Source organism: Coffea arabica, chromosome 4c (assembly GCF_036785885.1).
Source record: "Coffea arabica cultivar ET-39 chromosome 4c, Coffea Arabica ET-39 HiFi, whole genome shotgun sequence".
In the NCBI taxonomy this organism is placed as follows: domain Eukaryota; kingdom Viridiplantae; phylum Streptophyta; class Magnoliopsida; order Gentianales; family Rubiaceae; genus Coffea; species Coffea arabica.
The window spans coordinates 6,993,629-7,013,446 of record NC_092316.1 but is presented as its reverse complement, the minus strand read 5'-3'; the positions used below and the strand labels follow the sequence as shown (position 1 = coordinate 7,013,446).

At 36.0% G+C, this 19,818-nt stretch overlaps 2 protein-coding genes across 7 annotated transcripts; one reads left to right on the top strand and one right to left on the bottom strand.

The window, feature by feature from the left end:
- The first annotated feature begins 1,009 nt into the window (after positions 1-1,009).
- LOC113739825 (rhamnogalacturonan I rhamnosyltransferase 1-like) lies at positions 1,010-4,976 on the top strand. The gene is made up of 8 exons (XM_027267174.2): positions 1,010-2,039; positions 2,656-2,723; positions 2,823-2,911; positions 3,017-3,182; positions 3,273-3,562; positions 3,655-3,859; positions 3,968-4,125; positions 4,395-4,976. Exons 1-8 carry the CDS (start codon positions 1,622-1,624, stop codon positions 4,645-4,647), a joined length of 1,647 nt encoding a protein of 548 aa, XP_027122975.1. The 5' UTR covers positions 1,010-1,621; the 3' UTR covers positions 4,648-4,976.
- Positions 4,977-12,802: 7,826 nt separating this feature from the next.
- LOC113739928 (transcription factor BIM1) lies at positions 12,803-19,508 on the bottom strand. 6 transcript variants are annotated; one of them, XM_072045779.1, is made up of 13 exons: positions 19,020-19,508; positions 18,513-18,917; positions 18,282-18,350; positions 16,333-16,482; positions 16,114-16,203; positions 15,705-15,819; positions 15,477-15,610; positions 15,278-15,386; positions 14,653-14,722; positions 14,473-14,568; positions 13,661-14,109; positions 13,283-13,412; positions 12,803-13,141 (listed from the first exon to the last, which is right to left on the bottom strand). In XM_072045779.1, the coding sequence occupies exons 2-13, from the start codon at positions 18,547-18,549 to the stop codon at positions 13,031-13,033; spliced, it is 1,560 nt and encodes a 519-aa protein (XP_071901880.1). In that variant the 5' UTR covers positions 18,550-18,917; positions 19,020-19,508; the 3' UTR covers positions 12,803-13,030. The 6 variants fall into 6 exon arrangements, with proteins under 6 accessions (XP_071901880.1, XP_027123148.1, XP_027123149.1 ...); XM_027267347.2 differs by having other exon boundaries at positions 16,114-16,482; XM_027267348.2 differs by having other exon boundaries at positions 16,114-16,482; positions 18,513-18,831.
- Positions 19,509-19,818: the final 310 nt, after the last annotated feature.

Here is a 19,818-nt window from a genome sequence, read left to right as displayed (position 1 = left end):
TCTATAAAAACTCTAAAAAATAACAATCCATACTATATATGTTCATGCATGAATATATATATATATTAATAGAATATTTCCATTATTTAGTAATTTGTATTTACATTTTGTTGTAAAGAACTTTAGAACTATTTTACCCACAAAAAAAGAAAAAGAAAAGAGAGACAAAATTTTAAGACCATCAACTTTGTAGGGATTATATCATTTAAATACTTACTATTAAGCACACAAAACATTTGCAAGAAAAGTATTTAATTGCTTATTGATAAAAATATACTATTACGTGCTTATAATTGGGAAGATATTATAATATGGATTAACTTTTTGTACATAAATAATCAAGATTAATCTTTCCTACACTAACATTTTGTATACACTATCAGCGTTAGATGAATGACAACTATGCAAAATTTGAATTTAAAATTTAACGTTTATACACATGTCATGAATACAACGATGATAGTGTATACACCGTCGTCAGTATAGAAAAGATTTACTCAAATAATTAACAGTATAGTGATTTGTTTACACTATCAGCTATAGATTTATGGATTTCAATTTAGTACCAAATTTAATATTCATAAACACCTCTTTTTAAGGTTAAATTCATAACTTCCTATGTTCAATCTATTGCTACTTAAATACATTACAAACTCAACCTCTCGTAAAATTTTCTGCCACACACAATTTCACGTGGACAACAAAATACTCCAAAAAAAAAAAGGAAAGAAAGGTCATAATATATCATAATATCTTTGCATACCAATTCTAGTATCAAAGTTAATATCCATAAACACCTCTTAAATTTAATCCATGACATTGTAGGTTCATTTTATTGCTACCTAAAACGTAACATTTCCAACTCAATCTCTCATAAAATTTTCTTCCTAAACCAATTTCGTGAAGGCAACACTTACAACCCACCCCCCCCCCCCCCCCCCCCCCCCCCCCCAAAAAAAAAGGAGAAAAAAGAAGGGTCATAATAATATAAATGTAGACCTTCACACACAAAATCACTAACAATCCGACCACCCCAGAACATAAGCAACTGGTTTAAGTTGCCCATTTCATCAAAACTCCCCACTCGCCCGGGTCGTGCGTTTGTGCGCCACCAATCCACTGCCACGGTTTTCTATTCTTATCTCTCTCCATCTACCACCGGCGAGCAGCTCCGGCGAGTCAGATTCCGGCAACCCTTTAGATATCTTGCCGGAAAATCCGTTAGATCTCTCATACATTCCACATTATCATTCATATCATCCCACCATTTTTTTCCATCCCAGAAAAGAGAAGAAGAAGAAAATTTCATTTCAATCAAGGGTTTTTTTTTTCTCTTCCTCTGATCGCTAAAGATCGAAACTTTGGCTCAAATTGTTTCTGTAAATGTGGGTGAAAGATTGGATTTTTACTGCTATTTCACTGTAAAAGATGTCCTGTCGAAGCTGTATGACGAATAAATTTTGATGCTATAATTTTACGGCATATTTATATTCGTTTATCGTGTAAATTAAGATCAGAGATTTTTTTTTTCATTCACAGATTAAACGTAATAGTTTCTGCAGAATTTAATGAGAAGTTGTTGATTTTTTTGAAGAAAAGGGGAGGCGGGGATTTTTGATGTATGGGGGATATGTGCAGAATAGAGGAAGAGAAGAGTGAGGAGAGTGTTTGGAGGAGGAGGAAGAACTGGGGTTTAAGGGGGCTAGGGTTAGGGTTAGGATTAGGTGGGGTGATGGGGTTGAAAGGTGGAAATATTATTCAACATAGTAGAGTAGAGAAGTTTAAAAATTCTATGGTTTCGCGGTCGAAAATGAAGCTATGGATGATAAGGGCTACTACATCTGTGATGTTGTGGATTTGCTTGGTTCAGTTAACGGCATTGGGTGAAAGTTTTGGTCCTAGAGTTTTGAAGGGATGGCCATCTTGCTTTTCTCAGGATTCTGGTTCTGGTTCTTCTGCCACTGTTACTGGTTCTGCTTCCGCTTTGGATGTTAAATCTGCCCCTGAAGATGTCCCTGCTCGAGTTCTTCCTCCCAAGAGTGAGTATTACTACTTGATTGATCCTGTTTATGCTCTTTGATTTTTATTTTTGGGCGCTGTAATGAATTTTCTGTTTTGATGGTTGATGTTGATCGCTTTAAAAGATGGGAAGTAGAAGCTCATATTTTGGTGAATGTAAGCGGAAAGGATGGTGGATATGAGGACGGTGTATTTGTGGTGTTAAGGGTGCTTTATAATGTAGAATCTAAGGGTCTTTGAAATTAGGAAAGTGGGGTTTAATTTCACACACCCATGGAGGAAACGATTGACTTGGACTGCTGGTTGATTATTGAAAAGTTGAGAAGCATGCGGCATGTTCCTGAGAAATTTGGTTGCTCCAAGCACTTGCAGAATTGAGAGTTTGCGGTGGTTGTTGATCTTTTGTTTTGTTTTGAAATGAAGTAATTGGTATAACAAACCTCTTAGGTTGTTTTTCTGCATCAGTGGATTTTGCTGCTTTCTCTATTTGCCGCGGTTAATCATAAATGTGCTGTTTGTTTTATTTGGGATAAGCATGGATCATTAATTTGTCTCTTCTTGGAATTGTATTTGGTATTTTGACTACTATTTTCCCCCACCTACAATCAGATTTGAAATTTGCACCTTTTGATGTAGGAGTTTACAAGAACAATGGTTATCTGATGGTTTCATGCAACGGAGGCCTTAACCAAATGCGGGCGGCGGTTAGTAGCTTTCTTAATAATGTGGCTTGCATGTTTGAACTGGCTTATGACAGCAATTTTTGATAACCTGTACTTTTCCTCTATGTTATCGGGGTACAGATTTGTGACATGGTAGCAATTGCCAGACATTTGAATGTGACGCTTATAGTTCCTGAGTTGGATAAAACTTCTTTCTGGGCAGATCCAAGGTCTCTTTCCTTGCACAAAATTATGGCTTTGTTCATTTATTATGACGGAGGGCTATCCTTTTTTTCCCCTCCTCTGTACTGGATCTTTGTTGTTTGATGTTGCAGTGAGTTTCAAGACATATTTGACGTTGATCATTTTATTACATCCTTGAGAGATGAAGTTCGGATATTGAAAGAGCTACCCCCTAGGCTCAAGGAGAGAGTGGAGAGAGGGTTATTTTATACTATGCCGCCTATTAGTTGGTCTGATATATCTTACTATGAAAATCAGGTATATAGTATTCCCATAATGTTCTTCTGTTTGGTTTGTTTCACTGCCCTGTTTATGGTTATAACCGTGTACATTTTTTTGGATGTGCAGATTCTTCCTCTTATACGCAAATACAAAGTTGTGCACCTAAATAGAACTGACACTCGACTTGCAAACAATGGCCAGCCCTTGGAGCTTCAGAAGCTACGTTGTCGAGTCAATTTTAGTGCTCTCAAATTTACACCTCAGATAGAAGAGTTGGGTAGAAAGGTCATCAAACTCCTTCGTCGAAAGGGGCCTTTCATAGTACTTCATCTCAGATATGAAATGGACATGCTGGCTTTTTCAGGCTGCACTCAGGGGTGCAACCAGGAGGAGGTGGATGAGTTGACAAGAATGAGGTGAGCTAGCACATATTGGTATTCAAATTTAATTAGTCAGTCAGCAATACAAGGGGTAATTATTCTCATGTTGCTAATTTGCGGTTATGCAGATATGCTTATCCCTGGTGGAAGGAGAAAATTATAAACTCCGATTTGAAAAGAAAAGATGGCCTGTGTCCCTTGACACCTGAGGAAACTGCTCTTACCCTGAGGGCCTTGGACATTGATCATAACATCCAAATTTACATTGCGGCTGGAGAAATATATGGTGGAGAGAGGAGATTGGCTAGTCTTGCAGCAGCTTATCCAAATTTGGTAAGTACATTATGAAATAGCCATTCCATTTCATCATTTAATCATAAAATGCAACTGTTTTATGTCAGCATGTTTTCACCACTTGCTTTGGGTGTGTCTGGTAAACAGGTCAGAAAGGAGACACTGTTGGATCCTTCGGATCTTAGATTCTTCCAGAATCATTCATCTCAGATGGCAGCACTAGACTATCTTGTTTCTCTTGAAAGTGATATATTTGTTCCAACATATGATGGAAACATGGCAAAAGTTGTTGAAGGCCACCGCAGGTATATTTTTCTGGCTTCAAATTACTTTCAGGAAAATGTCAGTTACTTAAGTTTGGAGTGCTTTTGGTGCCTGATTGCTTTGTGCCATGTCTTTCAAAGATTGCTGTTCAAGTAATTTTTGTTGTTGAAGTATAGTGCTTTTAACTAGCTGAAGAATGTCATGTAGTTGGAATCGTGGTGATAATCCGATGAAAAGCATTTCTGTCATCTTTCTTCGAGTTTTTTGTCCTTGCATATCAAATGGGTGCTTTGTTGTGAAATGTCCTCAGATATCTCGAATACAAGAAGACAATACTGTTGGACAGAAAGCTTCTAGTTGATTTGATAGACCAGTACAATATGGGATCGCTAACATGGGATGAGTTCTCTGCTGCTGTTAAGGAATCCCATTCTGAGAGAATGGGCAATCCTGTCAAAAGGGTAGTGATTCCAGATAGACCTAAAGAAGAGGATTACTTCTACGCAAACCCATGGGAGTGTTTGCAGCAACCAAAAGAAGATGATCTGTTAAGTAACATGTGACCCGTATTTTGGCAGCAGCATGTGACTTCATTCTTGCTAAGCAGATCTTCAACGAAGTTCTCCAGAGCTAAAAGTTTGAGGAGAATTTTGTTTGAAAGGAGGCTTATTGAAGTTTATAGGGGAGAATGGACTTGAGCAAAGTCTCGAGAGATTGTCACAGGAACGGAAGGTGCCAGAGTACTTAGTATTTTATATAGAGTCTAATAATCCAACTCCATGTATAGAAGTCACCCTGCCATTACAGGGTGTTTACGTCAAATCAGCTGCAGTGTACACAAGAGGGATGCAAATATAGATTTGTTTTTATTGGAAACCACGGTTTTGCCAAAGGTTAGCTTTGAACGTCATATTTCTTTTATTTATTCTTCCTTTTCTAAAATTGTCTACAACCCTCATTTATACTTGAAAAATCTATAAAAGCAGCTTTTAAATTCCAAGTCCATCCGTTGCCGCCTCTCACCTTCTTTCCGTCCATTGATTTTAGTTTGTTCTCATTAGACGAAGAAGAAGTTTAGTCTTTCACGTAGCTGGTGTTTTCTTGAACATGAGAGGAAGTGCTCCGTATGTGCCGGTGGGATTCCAGAGCATCTTTCCCTTCCAGGAAATGATCGACGATGTTAAAACAAACCAAATATGGATCTTCGACACAGTTTCGGGGTTCAAGGCAGCTGTTATGGTTTATTAACATAACAGATGTACAAAAAAGAAGAAAGATATATTCCTCTGGGTATGTTTTTGGTAGGATTTCTGATCAGTTGGGGGTGTTGTGGACGTCATGACATTAATTTAAGATCAAGAATTAGGGTGATGAATCTGTCCAACCGATCACCAAAGTCTGAAAAGAGAAAGGAATAATGAATGAATGTGCAGAGTGGTGGTGGCGGCCATCTTGTGATGATGATGGTCAAACACAACATCCAATGATCATGTTCTGTACCCGAAAACTGAAAAGTTTTACAGCAAAACCAACGAGAGAACTAGAGAGGATTTGGTGAGAAGTAGCCGTTTGAGTAATAAGGTAAACAAATGATCAAATCACAGCGTCATCATGCTTAGCAAATAATCAAATTTCTTTTTGACAAACGGCTTTCACCCTAATCCAATTCAGGAAAAAAAAAGGGTGGTGGTTTCATCAAGTGAATAAACAAACCCAAAATGGATCTTGCTCCTCAAATTCGCAACGGATCTTCTGTCTCATTTTCTGTGTCACTCTCTGTCTCACTTTTTATTATATTACTATTTCTCATTCATAAACATCATGTTTTAGTTCTTATTTGTTTTAGTTCTTATCGTATTATCATACCATTGTCACGTTTGAGTTCTTTATAGGTACGCACGATTACAGCTCTGACGACTTCTGACCTTTCTAGGGGCATATTTGGTACTATTGATTAAGTAAAAAATAGATACAACGGTCTCAAAAAATTAATATATAATAGAGAATTAAAAAATACAACAGAAAATTCATAAAAATTACCTTTTATTTTTTCTCTTTTTTTAGTTATGAAGTTGAAATCTTGAAAGTCCATTAAATTAACTTGACTTGTTATTATCACTAATGGAAACCGACATGTTTGACCACCCTTCTGTTTTGATAATGTATAATTAACACAGTATCCAGTTATCAACCATAATTAAGTACAGAATCAAAGAACCTCATTTATGGTACAGTTTTGGTAAAAAATTAACAGATTTGGAACCAATTGGGTAAATTCATCCCACGTTCATCACATTCAATATCATTTTTGGGGAGGCCTGATATGAGTTGTCTACTCTAATATTCCTTGTCAACTGGTATTCTAGTAGTAGTATTATTCCTCATGCCTGGAAACTAGACAAAGAAAATCAGCAATATTTCTTTCAGAAGTGACAAACGTAGAAAGTACTAGAGAATATTTTGTCATATGTGGCAAATTGTCATGCACCTAACTCATTGGAGAACAGAGATTGGTTAAGAATGAAACATTGGCAGTTGGGAGAATGAGCATTAGGTACATGCTATATACTAGTATTAATTCTGTGAAAGTCGGCTAATAATTGTTTGATTAACAAGAAGTAAAAATAATTGATGCGATTGAGAGCTCCCACGTACCAATGGAGGTGGATTTGGAATTGATTAAATAATTGCCCACTTTGTAGATGTAGTATAATTCCAACCATTTATTTTTTCTTGTGGCAACTAGCAATATTATACCGATGCCGCCAATGAATATACAGCTTAGTGATTAGTGCGGTCTCTTTTCCCATGAAAGAAAAGGGTAATATTTGGCTGCTTCCATCTAGGCATTTTGCTGATGATCCATCCAACAAGTGGCAAAGAAAAATGAATTGTTGTGACAAGGGCAGTTTAAACCCTTCCCTACCACCAATCCCATAATCCAGCAAGAGTTTTTATTGAACTTTTTGCAATTGGAAATTTGGTGGGATCGGAGGAATCAAGAAAGGGAGATCCCAAGACGATCCTCAACTTTACTTCGGATTCAGTGTGACTGTTATCTGGTTGAACGATCCAAGAAGCGACCCCTCGAGAGTGGAGCCAATGATTCTTATCTTCTCCATCTGCATTAAGTGTCTAGGAAACGAAGAGCAACTCCGTTGATAGTACTCCCTCCGTCCCACTTTGATAGTCTTGTTTTCCTTTTTCGTCCGTTCCAAATTGTAGTCCACTTCCCCATTAAGGAATGTAATAATCTTTCAAATTGTCTAAAATACCCTTATTAAATATCTTGTTATTAATACATTGTTATTAAATACTAACTCACTACATTGAATACATTGAACTTTTCCAATGCACTCTTCGTGATTAGCATAAGGGTATTTTAGGAAATTATTAATCTAAATTTATGTTTCCAACCAAATTAATTACACTTTCTTAATCTGTGTGAAAAAAAAACCAAGACTAATAAAACGGGACGGAGGGAGTAATATAGTAACAGAAAATGTATTGAAAATTAAAGTCGTAATCCTATCACTAATTGCATTGTTTTCATAAAATATACATAGGAGTAGTAATTAACAATCTTTTCTCGAAAATGACATAGGAGTAGTAATTAACAATTATACATGGTTGCAAATACTCACACGTCCATCAACTCATCCTCCCATTGCATTTAACTCCACAAATTTTACATTTGATCATAATACTCCTAGCAAGTATAAGATTCATTTTTTTTTTTTCCGAAAGAGGGTCTAATGACAGAAAAAGTTTAAAGTGAGAACTATGAGATTTAGGAATTCTTGTTTAAAAGCTCAACAAATAAGATGTATAGCGGCACTACATACTTTCAAGTATAAGAATAGTAATTAAGTGGTTTCTTGGGAAACATGATAGAATTAAGTATTTTATATACTTTGATTTTGAATGGTAAGGGAAAAACATAAACAATAGGCAAGTGCATGGTAGTTGTAACTCTTGAATAAACAAAGACTAATCTATGTACTAAACCAATTAGTTAAAGTGTTATGGAGTCAATTTCTTCATTTGTAAATAGGCTTATGACTCGTAGCATCCATGTCAGCGGATCATTTTCATCTGAGGCATGCGGATGAAGTTGCTGTTTGGTGAAGGTAACTTAGCCTCGCAAGATATTCTTTATACCTTTTGTTTTGCTTCAAAGAGGCAATTTCATCAAATTGAGAGTGACTATATATTAAATTACTTCAAAAACCCATTTGTCAAAGTATGCCTTAATGACTGACATTGATTTAGCAGCCGATGGTGGATTTTACTTGGAATAATTCATTGCCGTATCTCATATTTTATAGTAATTTCTAGTGCTATCTTGGTATGTGATTAGTAGGTGCATGCACTGAATAAAGGGAAGCATGGTCAACAGAAGCTTCCGCCAACAAAGAAAGTTTAACTGCAATTGTCCTAGGTTACTAGCATGCCTTTTTTATACGGTTAATTTGGTTTGCTGAGTTTGGGAAAACAACATTAGGAATCTGACTAAGGAACTTAATAATATTGGAAGGTTGACATTAGTGGTTTTATGGTTAGTTACTTATGTGAAACCTTTTAAAGAAACTTCTGGTCGTTCAAAAATGTCTAGTCGTTCTATTTCTACAAGAAGTTAAAGAGCTATTTAAGACTCTCAAACTATTTTAATGCAAATAGACGATTTTAAAACGGTCTGTCTAACGGGGTGCCCACAGGGCATTTATTAAGATATATTTCAGGTATTATATGTTTGAAAATATAGGATTAATTAGGTAAAGTAAATAAATACAATGGAGGGTATGTAAAATTAAATAGGAAGAGTATATAAATCGAGGGAGGATAATTGTTAGTATCATATTTGAATTTCTTTAGTTCAAAAAAAATAGGAAAGAAGGATACAGCTGAGAGTGAGAGACAGATAGAGTAAAAGAATGTCTCTAAGCAGAGGACTAATCTCTTCCTTTCCCATGAAAACCTGCATCATGCAGCCTCTAGGAAGTTGATTTGGAATTGACAATTGAAAAATGAAAAAACGTGACTAAGTGTGGTTTACATAAAAAGCAATCATGACACTATGAATTGAGTTTCAGAACTTGACAAGGGTTTTTCTTTCACATAATAAACAAATTGGTTTTAACTGCAAATTACTACAAAAAGAAGCAATTACTATAAAGTAAAATATTTAACCATTTAAGGACTGGCCAAACATAATTGAATAGATTGAAGAAGAAAAATTGATTGATTGGATTGCTAGAGCCTAACAGAGGTTGGAAAGAAAGATATTGAAACTTGGAAAAAAAAAAAAAAAAGGACCAAAAGCGAGGGAAAATTATAGAAGATGAACAATTTGGTCAAGAAATCCAACAAACTATTGGGCTCACGCCGTTTGTGAAAGTGGCTGGGGCTGGACATTCGGCCTGTGTCCCGTGAAAGAGAGCCCATAAACTCTCTACATGTGATGCGGGGATGACCGTCGGATATAACAGAGCGTCAGATTGTACAAGGCCCAATAGATAACAGAAGTTGCTGATCTTTTTCGATCCTTCTAAGCTCCGATATAAACCAAACATCACTGCAGATTAAGCTATGATTAAATAATTAAATAACACTTTCAAAGCATATTTGTGTTAGTTTTCGTAAAAGGGTTATTCTAGGCCAAGTGTTTAGTTGACTCTAAAAGTTCACATTTTGTAGGCAGAAGTGCCGTGAATTCATGAGGTAAATAATAATATTTGAATTGTATGGTACACCCACCGTCTCTATTTTGTATGCTTATCCTATACTCTTGGGGTCCGTTTCGTTCATGGACCAGATGAGATAAGATGATTCATTCTCGAGTTATTATTTCTGAATCCTTTTACCGTTTGGTTCATAGACTAGATGTGATAAGATGACTCATTCTCGGATTATTAATTCTGAGTTGTGTCATCCCCGGAAAAATAATCCAAATTATCTAGTGTTTGGTTGGTTCTGAATTGGATATGATATGTTGGAGAATAATCTTATCCCGTGTTTGGTTGGAGATTGGATGAGGTAAGATTACTACTTTAATGACCAAAGTAACCCTTAATTTGTAGATTCTTTTTCATAAAATAATTTAATATTTTTAATAAAAATTAATATTTATAACTTTTATTAAAATAGAGTAGTTTGAAACTTTAGAATTATAAAGTAAATTAAGGATTTTGATATACAAAAATTTGCATTCACTCAAACTTAGCTCATCTGGGCCTTAGATTTTGACCAAGTTTTTGAATATAAATTTGAAATCCAATTAAATAATGGGTCGAGTTTTAGCTAATTTAGAGTTAAATCAATTAAAACCCAACTTATTTAAGAGCTTTAAATAATTCGAACTCAAGCTAATATATAAGATTTTTCTTTGGACCGAATTTGAATTTATCGAAGTTCTCATTCATAAAACCTAATTGATAAGATTATGTATTTATATAAAATTTGATTTAGAAAATAAGCTTATTAAAGGTAATTTAGTCCAAAGGCAATGTCCTTATACTATATAAGAATGAGTTTGGATCAAAAAATGATTTTGAATTTCAATCGCAAGAATAGGGGTATTTTGGAATTGTGAAATTATTTTGAGTGGAGTTATAGCACTGGATACTACTTGAGATAGCATGTGTATTCTGGTGTTTACCGAAACGTCCTTGTATTTTAAAAGATGCAGTGATGATTTGTTCAAAGATTTGGATAATTTGGGAATGTGAGATTATTCGATTATCTTTTCTACAATGAATACAACACATAATAGCTTCTTTATTAATGTAATTACTTAAATGTCCTTATAAAGATATTCATTTTGGCTTGTATCAATTATTACTAGCTTTACTATTATAACTTGAAAACCTTCAAACATCATTTTCATCTCAATCAAAGCAAGAACAACGTGGTTTATTAAGAAATTTATGATTGAGTATCAGTTTCAGCTTCAATTTTTCAAATGTCCGCTCCTTCACATTCTTTCATTATGTTTCTTTTGTCTTCCGGTAAATAGTTACTTGTATTGCCATTGTACTCTGAATTTCAATATAGTTCTCTGGCGAAACTATTTTCAATTGTCCTTATTTTCAGAGGAAAGAGCTAATCGGTATTGAGTTAACGAAATTACAAGCAAAGGCCTATGTTGAGGGCATCCGGCATTATGTTCACTCAAAATCTACGGGGATTGATAATCCAATGTTGAATCCTCTGATAGAACCAAACCTTTCGAGGTTAGGCTGGAAAAGGGTGTTGATTTATCATTTATGTTGCTGAAAAGGATATTCTAAAAGATAGGGGGTGGCTTTATAAAGAGGTTTTAGAGAAGAGTGAGTGGGTTAGAAGTGCGGAGGTTGCAGGGGAAGATCATGTCTTCAATTTGTTTTTTCTCAAGGGAGAGAATGCTTTGTTGTTGCTGAAAAAGTTGGCAACTTTCATCAACAAGAATGTTGTGTAGATGCATGTTTAAGTGGATAATCACTTTGTTTATTGTCAGTCTCTAAATCGTTTGTGTACCTATTTGAAGTTCATTTAGTCTTGTTAATGAAAAGCTCATATACAAATGTTTGTTTCAAAATATATGAACTGACCAAGATAACATGCATAATTTCCTTCTCCATCTCCCAATATACATTAGATATTTTGTTACTCCATATTATTACTAAATGTGTGTGAGTATTTTGTGTAAAATTCTCTTTAATCACAATCACCAAATACCTCCCGATACGCTGGTACTCCCCTCCTAATAGTTATTATAGTATGATGTTAGTATGACAAATTAGTCAAACAAATTTACATTAATTAATTGGGCAAGTCAAAAATTTTCAAATAATGAATAGGGGCAAATTCGTCAAAAATTTTAATATAATTAGTCGGGGCTAATTAGTCCATTTATTATCATATTATTATGTGAGAGTAGTTCAAATATTTTTATGTTGATAGCAGCAGCAGATTAGTCAAAAAAACATTAAAATTAATTAATAGGGGCAAATTAGTCCATTCATATTATTTTATTGTGTGGGAGTAGGGTTATATAATTATAAGAGTATAAATTTGTATTTTTATAAAGGTAAATTAGTCTAAAATTTTATCATCCTTTATGTTAGTCATCCTGGGATGACTAATACCATCTCCTCTATGGGATTATTTTATCCCATGAATAGGGATTAATTTAGTTAGATAGGATGTGTCATCCCATGTACAAAATGCAACTAAACATAGAATGACACAGAATGATTAATCCAATTCTATGTCATCCCATGAACCAAACAGACCCTTTGCACGCAGAATAGAAAAGACTTCATAAAATCATGACCATCAGAATGTATCTGATTCACCAGTCACCAATCTAGCACCATATTTCTGTAATTGCTGATTTTAGTTACCCCAAAAGCTGGGGGTCATACAAATTCAAATGAATTCTTCACCCTAAAGTGTGAGAACTTTCCATTTCATCTTTTTTGTTTTCCCCCCGTTTCCTTAGTTACAACCAGCTCACGTGGAGGTTTGGGCTAATAGTTGTATACATATTGTGAACATTGAATAAATGACTAATTTATTTGCCAAAATAACTGTGATAAAAAAAAATTAAGATAGCAATGCCTATCCAAAGGGTTCATTGTCAATAAAAGAGCAGCCTTGCTGCATCTCACTGGAGAACACTAGAAAAGTTGCTGTGATATTTGCATAAAAAGATAAGCCTTGATTTAGTAAGGCGGCTTCTTTGAATTGGCATGGAAGCCTCTAATTGTATATAATAATTAACAAAAAATAAGTGGTAAATAATACAATATGTCAGGTAATTATGTGCATCCCAAAAGAATTTGAAACAGCATTTACAATGGGTCCATAATCAAAGGCAAGAACATTCCCCTTAAAATAAGAAGGGGCATCAAAAATTGGATAAATCAGTTACAAAAGAAGAATATGATCCAGTCTAATGACATGCTAGCTTCTGCTTGTTTTGAGCCTCTTCAATGCTTGTCCAGGAGAATCCTCCCCTGCTCTTGTAACTATAGACCTTGGCATTGCTTGGTTGCAACTCGGTACATCAACATCCTACAGGAAGTGTAAGACGTAAGTCTCAAGAAAATTTTGCAATGCAGCACAAAGAAACATGGAAACTTTGGAATGAAGTTCCTCAGAAACAGCATTGCAAAAGAATTGCTGGGAAGCAAGTATAGCAAATGGGCAAAGTACCTTGATGACCGAAGCTGAAGAATTTACTCTGCCATTAGCTCTTTTTCCAAGATCAATTTGAACAGAAATGTTGGCCTGAGACAGATCTATTCCAGAACTCTGCAATGCTTGTGTCAGAGTACTCAACAACCTATTCATGAGTTTTTATGATACAATCAGCCTATGATGGTAAACTGATTCCACAATGAGGATGATAGAAAATATAGAGTTCCTTCCAGTTAAATGAGAGAAGATAGGAAGTCATATATTATTCGATTCTATTTAGAAGAAAGCATATGAGAAGCTTTTCCCTTGATTTTCTCATTTGCTAAGATAAAAACTAACAGTAAGCCTGAACCATCTTAGAGAACTAAAGGAAAATGAAGAAAGAATACTAACCCTTGTGAATATATGCTGGAGATGCTAATTGTACCACTCTCAATAGTTAGTTCTTGGTCTTTCAGCTTATCAGTTATATTGCTATCGGCCGTACATGATCCTCTGGGCCAAAACTGATGTTGGGGGTGAGATGCCGTTTTGTCTATATCAGATGCAGGCATAGATGAGAGTGGTACAGATGCAGTGCTGGTTCCTCCAAATGGAAATATTCCATGCCTCAGCGCCATAGGAACTGATGCTGCTTTATCTGTTATATCAGGCTGATGATCCTTTTCTCCAAAAGCTGCTGCACTGCTTACATCTGATTCTAGGTGCTGCCCATTGATAGCTAGTGCAGAAGAGCTAGTAACTTTGCTCTCATTAAGTTTTGCTGCATGAATTAGTGGATTTGACCCAATATTCGTGACTTGAGTAGAATTGATAAAGTCTTCAGGACCTCTGAGATTTCTCTGTTCAATAGAAGCAGAAAGAATCACCGAATGAAGTACTAAAGCATTCTCAAATGCAGAATATCTGCAATTTCCAGTCTTTCCATGAAGTATGCCCGACCTACATGCTTGGGTCAGAATTAAGACCTCAACTAGAGTTCCATTAACGTATCTAGCATGCTTCAGTTAAGCCAGTGATTTTCAATCCAGCATCAATTTTTAATTCAACTTATTTCTTTGAGACCTGTCTTTTATTCATAAGCAGCAATAACTACTGACAAGAAGTATCCAAAGCTTAGGTTCAATATCTCAAAGAAACATTTAGAAAGTCATGTGAATACTGCAATGATGCATACAGAAACAAATAAAAGATTGTAGTTTAACCGATGGCATTGGCTTAGATAGTTCCTGGTTCCATCCCGGGTATGGCCCTTCATATTTCTGCACTTTGTCTTGTAGAAATTGAATATACTCAATAACCTGCATAGACATTGATAACTTGTCATTTCTATGATTAATTATGAGATAAAAATAGATAAAATATTTCAAAACATACATATATACCTCTAACAAAAATGACGCCTTATCTCTTTTTTGGTCGCTATGAGGGATGATCTCTCTTAACTTCTGAAATCTGCATGACAAAGTTCAAGACTAAAGATTTAAAGTTTACTCTTCAAAAATGAAATTCTTTTGACTCGAGTATACATTAAAATCCTGAGTAAAGCTTCTCTATTATTGCAAATCAAACATTATTGAGAAAACTTCAGTAAAGTTTCCAATTTTTGTTTGCTTATGAAACAGCAAGATTAGGAACAGTCCCAAAACTAACAGTTGACTGACTGATTCCATTTCTTTACTCCCGTTAGTTCAATATATAGACATTGTTTTCATGCATAATGACAAAGTATAGCATTCAAAACTTGGACAAGCACATTTGCAGCTCCAAGCTTTAAAACAGAACCAACTTCCATCTATTTTTGCAAGTTAAAAATGGTATTTAATAATATACAGTGGCAACATAAGGAACTGCACGAGTTCAAGGTGGGAAGTGGAATTTTGCATGAGAAGAAAAAAGCAAGACTCCAGCAGTACTGTCATTGTTCGAAGACAACAAGCATATCAGAGAAATTAGAGATTTATATGATCAGTAAGAGACTTGACTTCCACTAAGGGAAGGTACACATGCCTGTCATTAATCTTGCTCCTTCTACGTTGCTCTGTAGCTGAGTGTTTTGAACGTGGAGTACTAGGTTTCTGATCGGTGCTTTTTCCATCAACTTTAACTGACAAATTGCCTGTCAAGATGGATATTATTTGCGTTCCTAGGTACAAAAAAAGGATAAGAACCAAGCTGTTAATGGATACGCAAGGTTGAAGAAGGGTACCTTTGGGATGTGACGATGGCTCTTTCTTGATGACAAACTCTTCCTCGTCATCATCATCATCATCCTCTTCTTGAAAACTCTTAGCCGATGTTATCATATTTACAAAACTCTGGTTCCTCTGGGCCAAAGATGGCCTGGAAAAATTAGTAAAGAGTTATAAGCAGCTACACAATATTTGGTGCAGAGAAAACTGAGGTCTGAAGATGAATGGAGAGAAATGTCACTGACTTAGAGGTTGAGAGAGAGCTGAATGTTGCAGCATTAAGCTTATGGTTGGACGAGGACTGTGAGGGCCGTTCTGCTGATGCTCTCCACTGCCCTGCCCCAACATTTGCTTCTGCTTCTGTCAGATACAAAAAATTCAAAGTGTTGAAGGATTTTAGTGTGGAAGTATTAAATTGATTGCTGTCAATCAACTGAAAAAACATGAAGAGCAGAAGAATCAGAACTTGCATTTTTAATGTTGATAGCAGTAAACCTGCTGGTTATTCAATTTGAGCAAGCATTTATATAGATGGCAGCACTGCCCCGACTACAGGAAGTGCATCTTTATATGATTTTAAATGTGTGAGTACTCAATGAGAGCAACTCTATTGATAGGGAATAATCCGGAAGTATCAAGTCTCAAAGAAGTTACCTTTAAGAACAGCTCTATCTCCAGCATTATTCTCCTTCCCTGTCTTTCCCTTTTTCACTGCAGATTCATCCCACAAAGTGAAACCACCACCTGCGTAAGAACTGCAGTTTGAGTTTTCATCATTTATGTTGGTACTACTTGCTTGTGCCATCATGTATACATTCCCCTCCGGTTTTAGGAACCTCTGATTGAAATAAGTAATGCTGTAGGTCCCAATACCACCAGGAAGAAGATGCTCTATGTTAGATGGAGGAGCTGCTGGTGGAGGCTTTTCCAAATCATTTATTTCTACTTTGTCTTCCTCCTTGGCAACATTCTTACATCCTTGCTCCAGTGGTTGCAAGAAGTCCTGCGTTTTAAGGAAGCCACCTGCATTTGGAGGTTGAAAAGAAACGATATGGAAAAGGCTCAGAAAATCCATCACAAATTATTGACAATATCAGAATGCGAAGTCCCTTAATAATTCGACATAGGAACTTTGACAGAGCAGCAGCATCAACAAGTTCGTTCCAACAAAGACAGAGTATGAATGCTGGACTCATTAACTTATTCTCGTAAGAGTGCAATTAATGGTCTTTTATGCCATTCCTACTGCATTTTCCAAACATTAACTTTCGCAACAAATTACTGGGAAACAATTGCACCCCATTTTTCCATTCCTTCCCTTCTATTCTTCTTCTTCTACCCTTTGTTTTTGGCTAAAAAAAAGATAAGTGCTACTCTAGCAAAATAAAAAATTATTTCATCGATAATTTACCATATGATATCAAGTGCAGACTCAATACAAATGAAAATTTCCAAGGAAAATACAAGAAAAAGGTGCAAGAGCGAACAGGGTAAAAAGGGTAGGCTAGGAACAAGGACCAGGAACAATCACTCAGATGTTTTCTTGATTCCTATAAATCCCACGTTGGAAGTGTAGCCGAAACAGGGAACAGGAACAATGAATCTTCTGCAACCATTTAAGATCATTCACAGCACAATTTTCACTGTACTCACCCTATAATTGAATGGATCGTTGCTTGCATGACAAAAGAATTACTGAAATCAATGTAAAATTATGTAAGCACCTACACGGGAAGCAGTGATGAGGAGTTTTTTTTTGAATCAATCAATGATGACGATGATGTCGCATGTCCTGAAATGAAACTCCAACTGCTACTCTCTCCTCTCCTCTCCTCTCCTCTCTCCTCCTCCTCAACCTTTGCAAAATGGGTCCTACCCAAGAAAAGCCAGGCCAAAATCAGGTGTCCCAAACCAAAGTTACCCAATCTGAGAGGGGGCTTTAACAGCAAAGTCCCAACCCCCCCCCCCTTTTCGGATCCGGCAATTGTCAGCCTATCCCAGGCGATGACCCACCCTATCAGGCTCTAACATATGGCCCAGATCCCACATATATTCAAACAATCAACATGGGGTCACGGGTACATTTACTACACCACTCGTGGGTGCTATATTGCCGAGCCTCAGCCTACTCCCCTCTCTCTCTCTCTCCTGCTTTGCTTCGCGTGGATATTTCCCCTACCACACTCACAATTAAAAAAAAAAAAGCAACAATAAAAATTAAAAGTCTGTAAAATTCTACCTTTTTTAATTAAATTTGGAGAACCCATTTTTTGGTACTCGGTTAATAGTAGAATAAAATTTTCATGGTTCCAAGGAATGATTTTTACCCTTGAGGAAAAGATAAAAAATTAAAAAGGTGGTACATGTACTTTTGAATTTATTTTGAAGTATCAATTTGATCTTCCACATGAAACATGGGAATCAAAATATTAGGTCATGAACAACTATTAAGTTAAAAAAAAATAATTGAAATCATATTCCGGATTGCTAATGACTCAAATCATGTCTAAACGTGCTCCAACTACTCTCATTTTACAAAAATTGGGCTTTTTTCCGGGGGGAAAGGGACGTTGGGGGGCGGGGGGGGGGTCAAGGGAAAAAAAAATTTGGACTTTCTCCAAGCTTTTAAATTTTTCTCAAAGAAGAAGAAATGGGAAAGAAGAATTTGTGTCTCTCTTCAAGCCATTATGACGGCAAAATGGAAATTTGAAGGCTTAAAAAGGAAAAGGAAAATAAAAAGATTAGAAGAAAAGAAAAAGTAAAACCTCTTCCTTCTGGAGGTAAAAAAGCACCATGTTTGCATTGCATGAAAGAGAATTTACCTTGTGGGGGTCTGGGATCTTGTTGGACTGGCGAGTACAGTGAAAGAAAGTCATGGGTGGTTTTCCTTCCTGTGTCATTTTTACAAGAAAAAACCACATTAAATCATGATTCACAACCTCAAACCTAACATTTTAGAATTCAGAATACTGCTTTGATTCTTCCCATGAGTTGTAAACACAGAAAACTTCCAGAATTCACATATGCATTTGCTGACCAGAATTCATGGTTACCTTCAGTCCCAAAAGGCCTGGGTTGGCGCAGCTCCATTAACACCTAACAAAAATCAGCTCTTCTGCAAAATTTCTCCAGAACTCAGATCGAATTACAGCAGTATATGATGAATTCCAACCTTAAAACCAGTGAAATCTCCAAACAAAATTCAAATTCTTCAAGTTCATCCCAGATCCACCATCAGCTTCAGACAGTAGCTGCACTAAAATTCAAAAACCAGCCTGAACAAACTCTTCACCCAATATATAATTCGGCAGCGGAACAATGGTGGAAAATTCACGTGCGGAAAGCCACAAGTCAACCGAGAATACAATCAGGCTGCACCAAGAAAATACGTTTCAGGCTTCTGCGAGCACTTGAAATCAAAATTCGACAGAATTATGCATAATTCAACTTGAAATCTCCTGAAAACGAGAGGTAAGGTTGAAATCACCCATAATGCACCACAGAAGAAAAGGCAAGAAAATCAATAAACAAAGCTAACTCGAAGCATACTCTTGCCATACCGAAATTTACGGTGAATATTGCATAATTCAGCTCGGATTCCGCTGAAAGGAACCCAAAATATTTAGAACCCGGATTTTTAGACGTGATAATCAAGTGATCCCAACAGTCACCTTCAAGATTACTTGTAGAGCCAGCTAACTTTCGAACACACACAATTCTACACCCACGGAGCCACGCACTAACACATAAATTAAGACAAGAAACAGACACGAGTTTAGATGAAACTCTGCTGCTGTAAAATGGTTTTTTTGTTACTTTTTTATTTTATGAGATGATGAAGAAGAAGCAGAAGAAGAAAGGAGTTGATGAATGTTTAAGAGAGGAGAAGTTTTCTTCTTCTTAAATTTCTCTCTCCCTCTCTCTCTCTCTCTCTCTCTGCTTCTTCGCTTTTTTTCTGTGGGCTAGCTTTGGAAAAAGGACTTTTTATACATACACAAAACAGTAGCCTTCTTCTTCTTCTTCTTCTTCTTCGTTTTCGTTTTTCCGAGTAATATGCGTAAATTTGTTTCTGCTTGTGCTTTTAATCTTTTCAATTTTCTCTTGTGCTCTGGCGAGGCTCCGTTAGGTAAAACGCCGTTATGTTAACGGCAATGTGGTGAGGTTAACGGCGTTTGCTTGATGGGACGTTATTACAATATTATTTGTCAGGTGAGAGGTTTTTTTTTTAAAATGTTTTTTTGATGATCCCGATTAATATTCTTGATTAAGATTACTGAGCAACATAATCCTTTTGGAGTTTGTGCTTCGGTTTCTTTATGTGCTAGTATTATTATGCACTGATGTTAATATTTACTACTA

Coding starts and splice junctions, on each gene's coding strand:
- LOC113739825 (XM_027267174.2), top strand. CDS start 1,622: ATGGGGGATATGTGCAGAATAGAGGAAGAGAAGAGTGAGGAGAGTGTT. Junction 3,563..3,654: donor GATGAGTTGACAAGAATGAG/GTGAGCTAGCAC, acceptor GCGGTTATGCAG/ATATGCTTATCCCTGGTGGA. Junction 3,860..3,967: donor CAGCAGCTTATCCAAATTTG/GTAAGTACATTA, acceptor TCTGGTAAACAG/GTCAGAAAGGAGACACTGTT.
- LOC113739928 (XM_027267347.2), bottom strand. CDS start 18,549: ATGGAGCTGCGCCAACCCAGGCCTTTTGGGACTGAAG. Junction 16,483..18,281: donor AGATCCCAGACCCCCACAAG/GTAAATTCTCTT, acceptor CTCCAAATGCAG/GTGGCTTCCTTAAAACGCAG. Junction 14,110..14,472: donor TATCTAAGCCAATGCCATCG/GTTAAACTACAA, acceptor TCTATTGAACAG/AGAAATCTCAGAGGTCCTGA.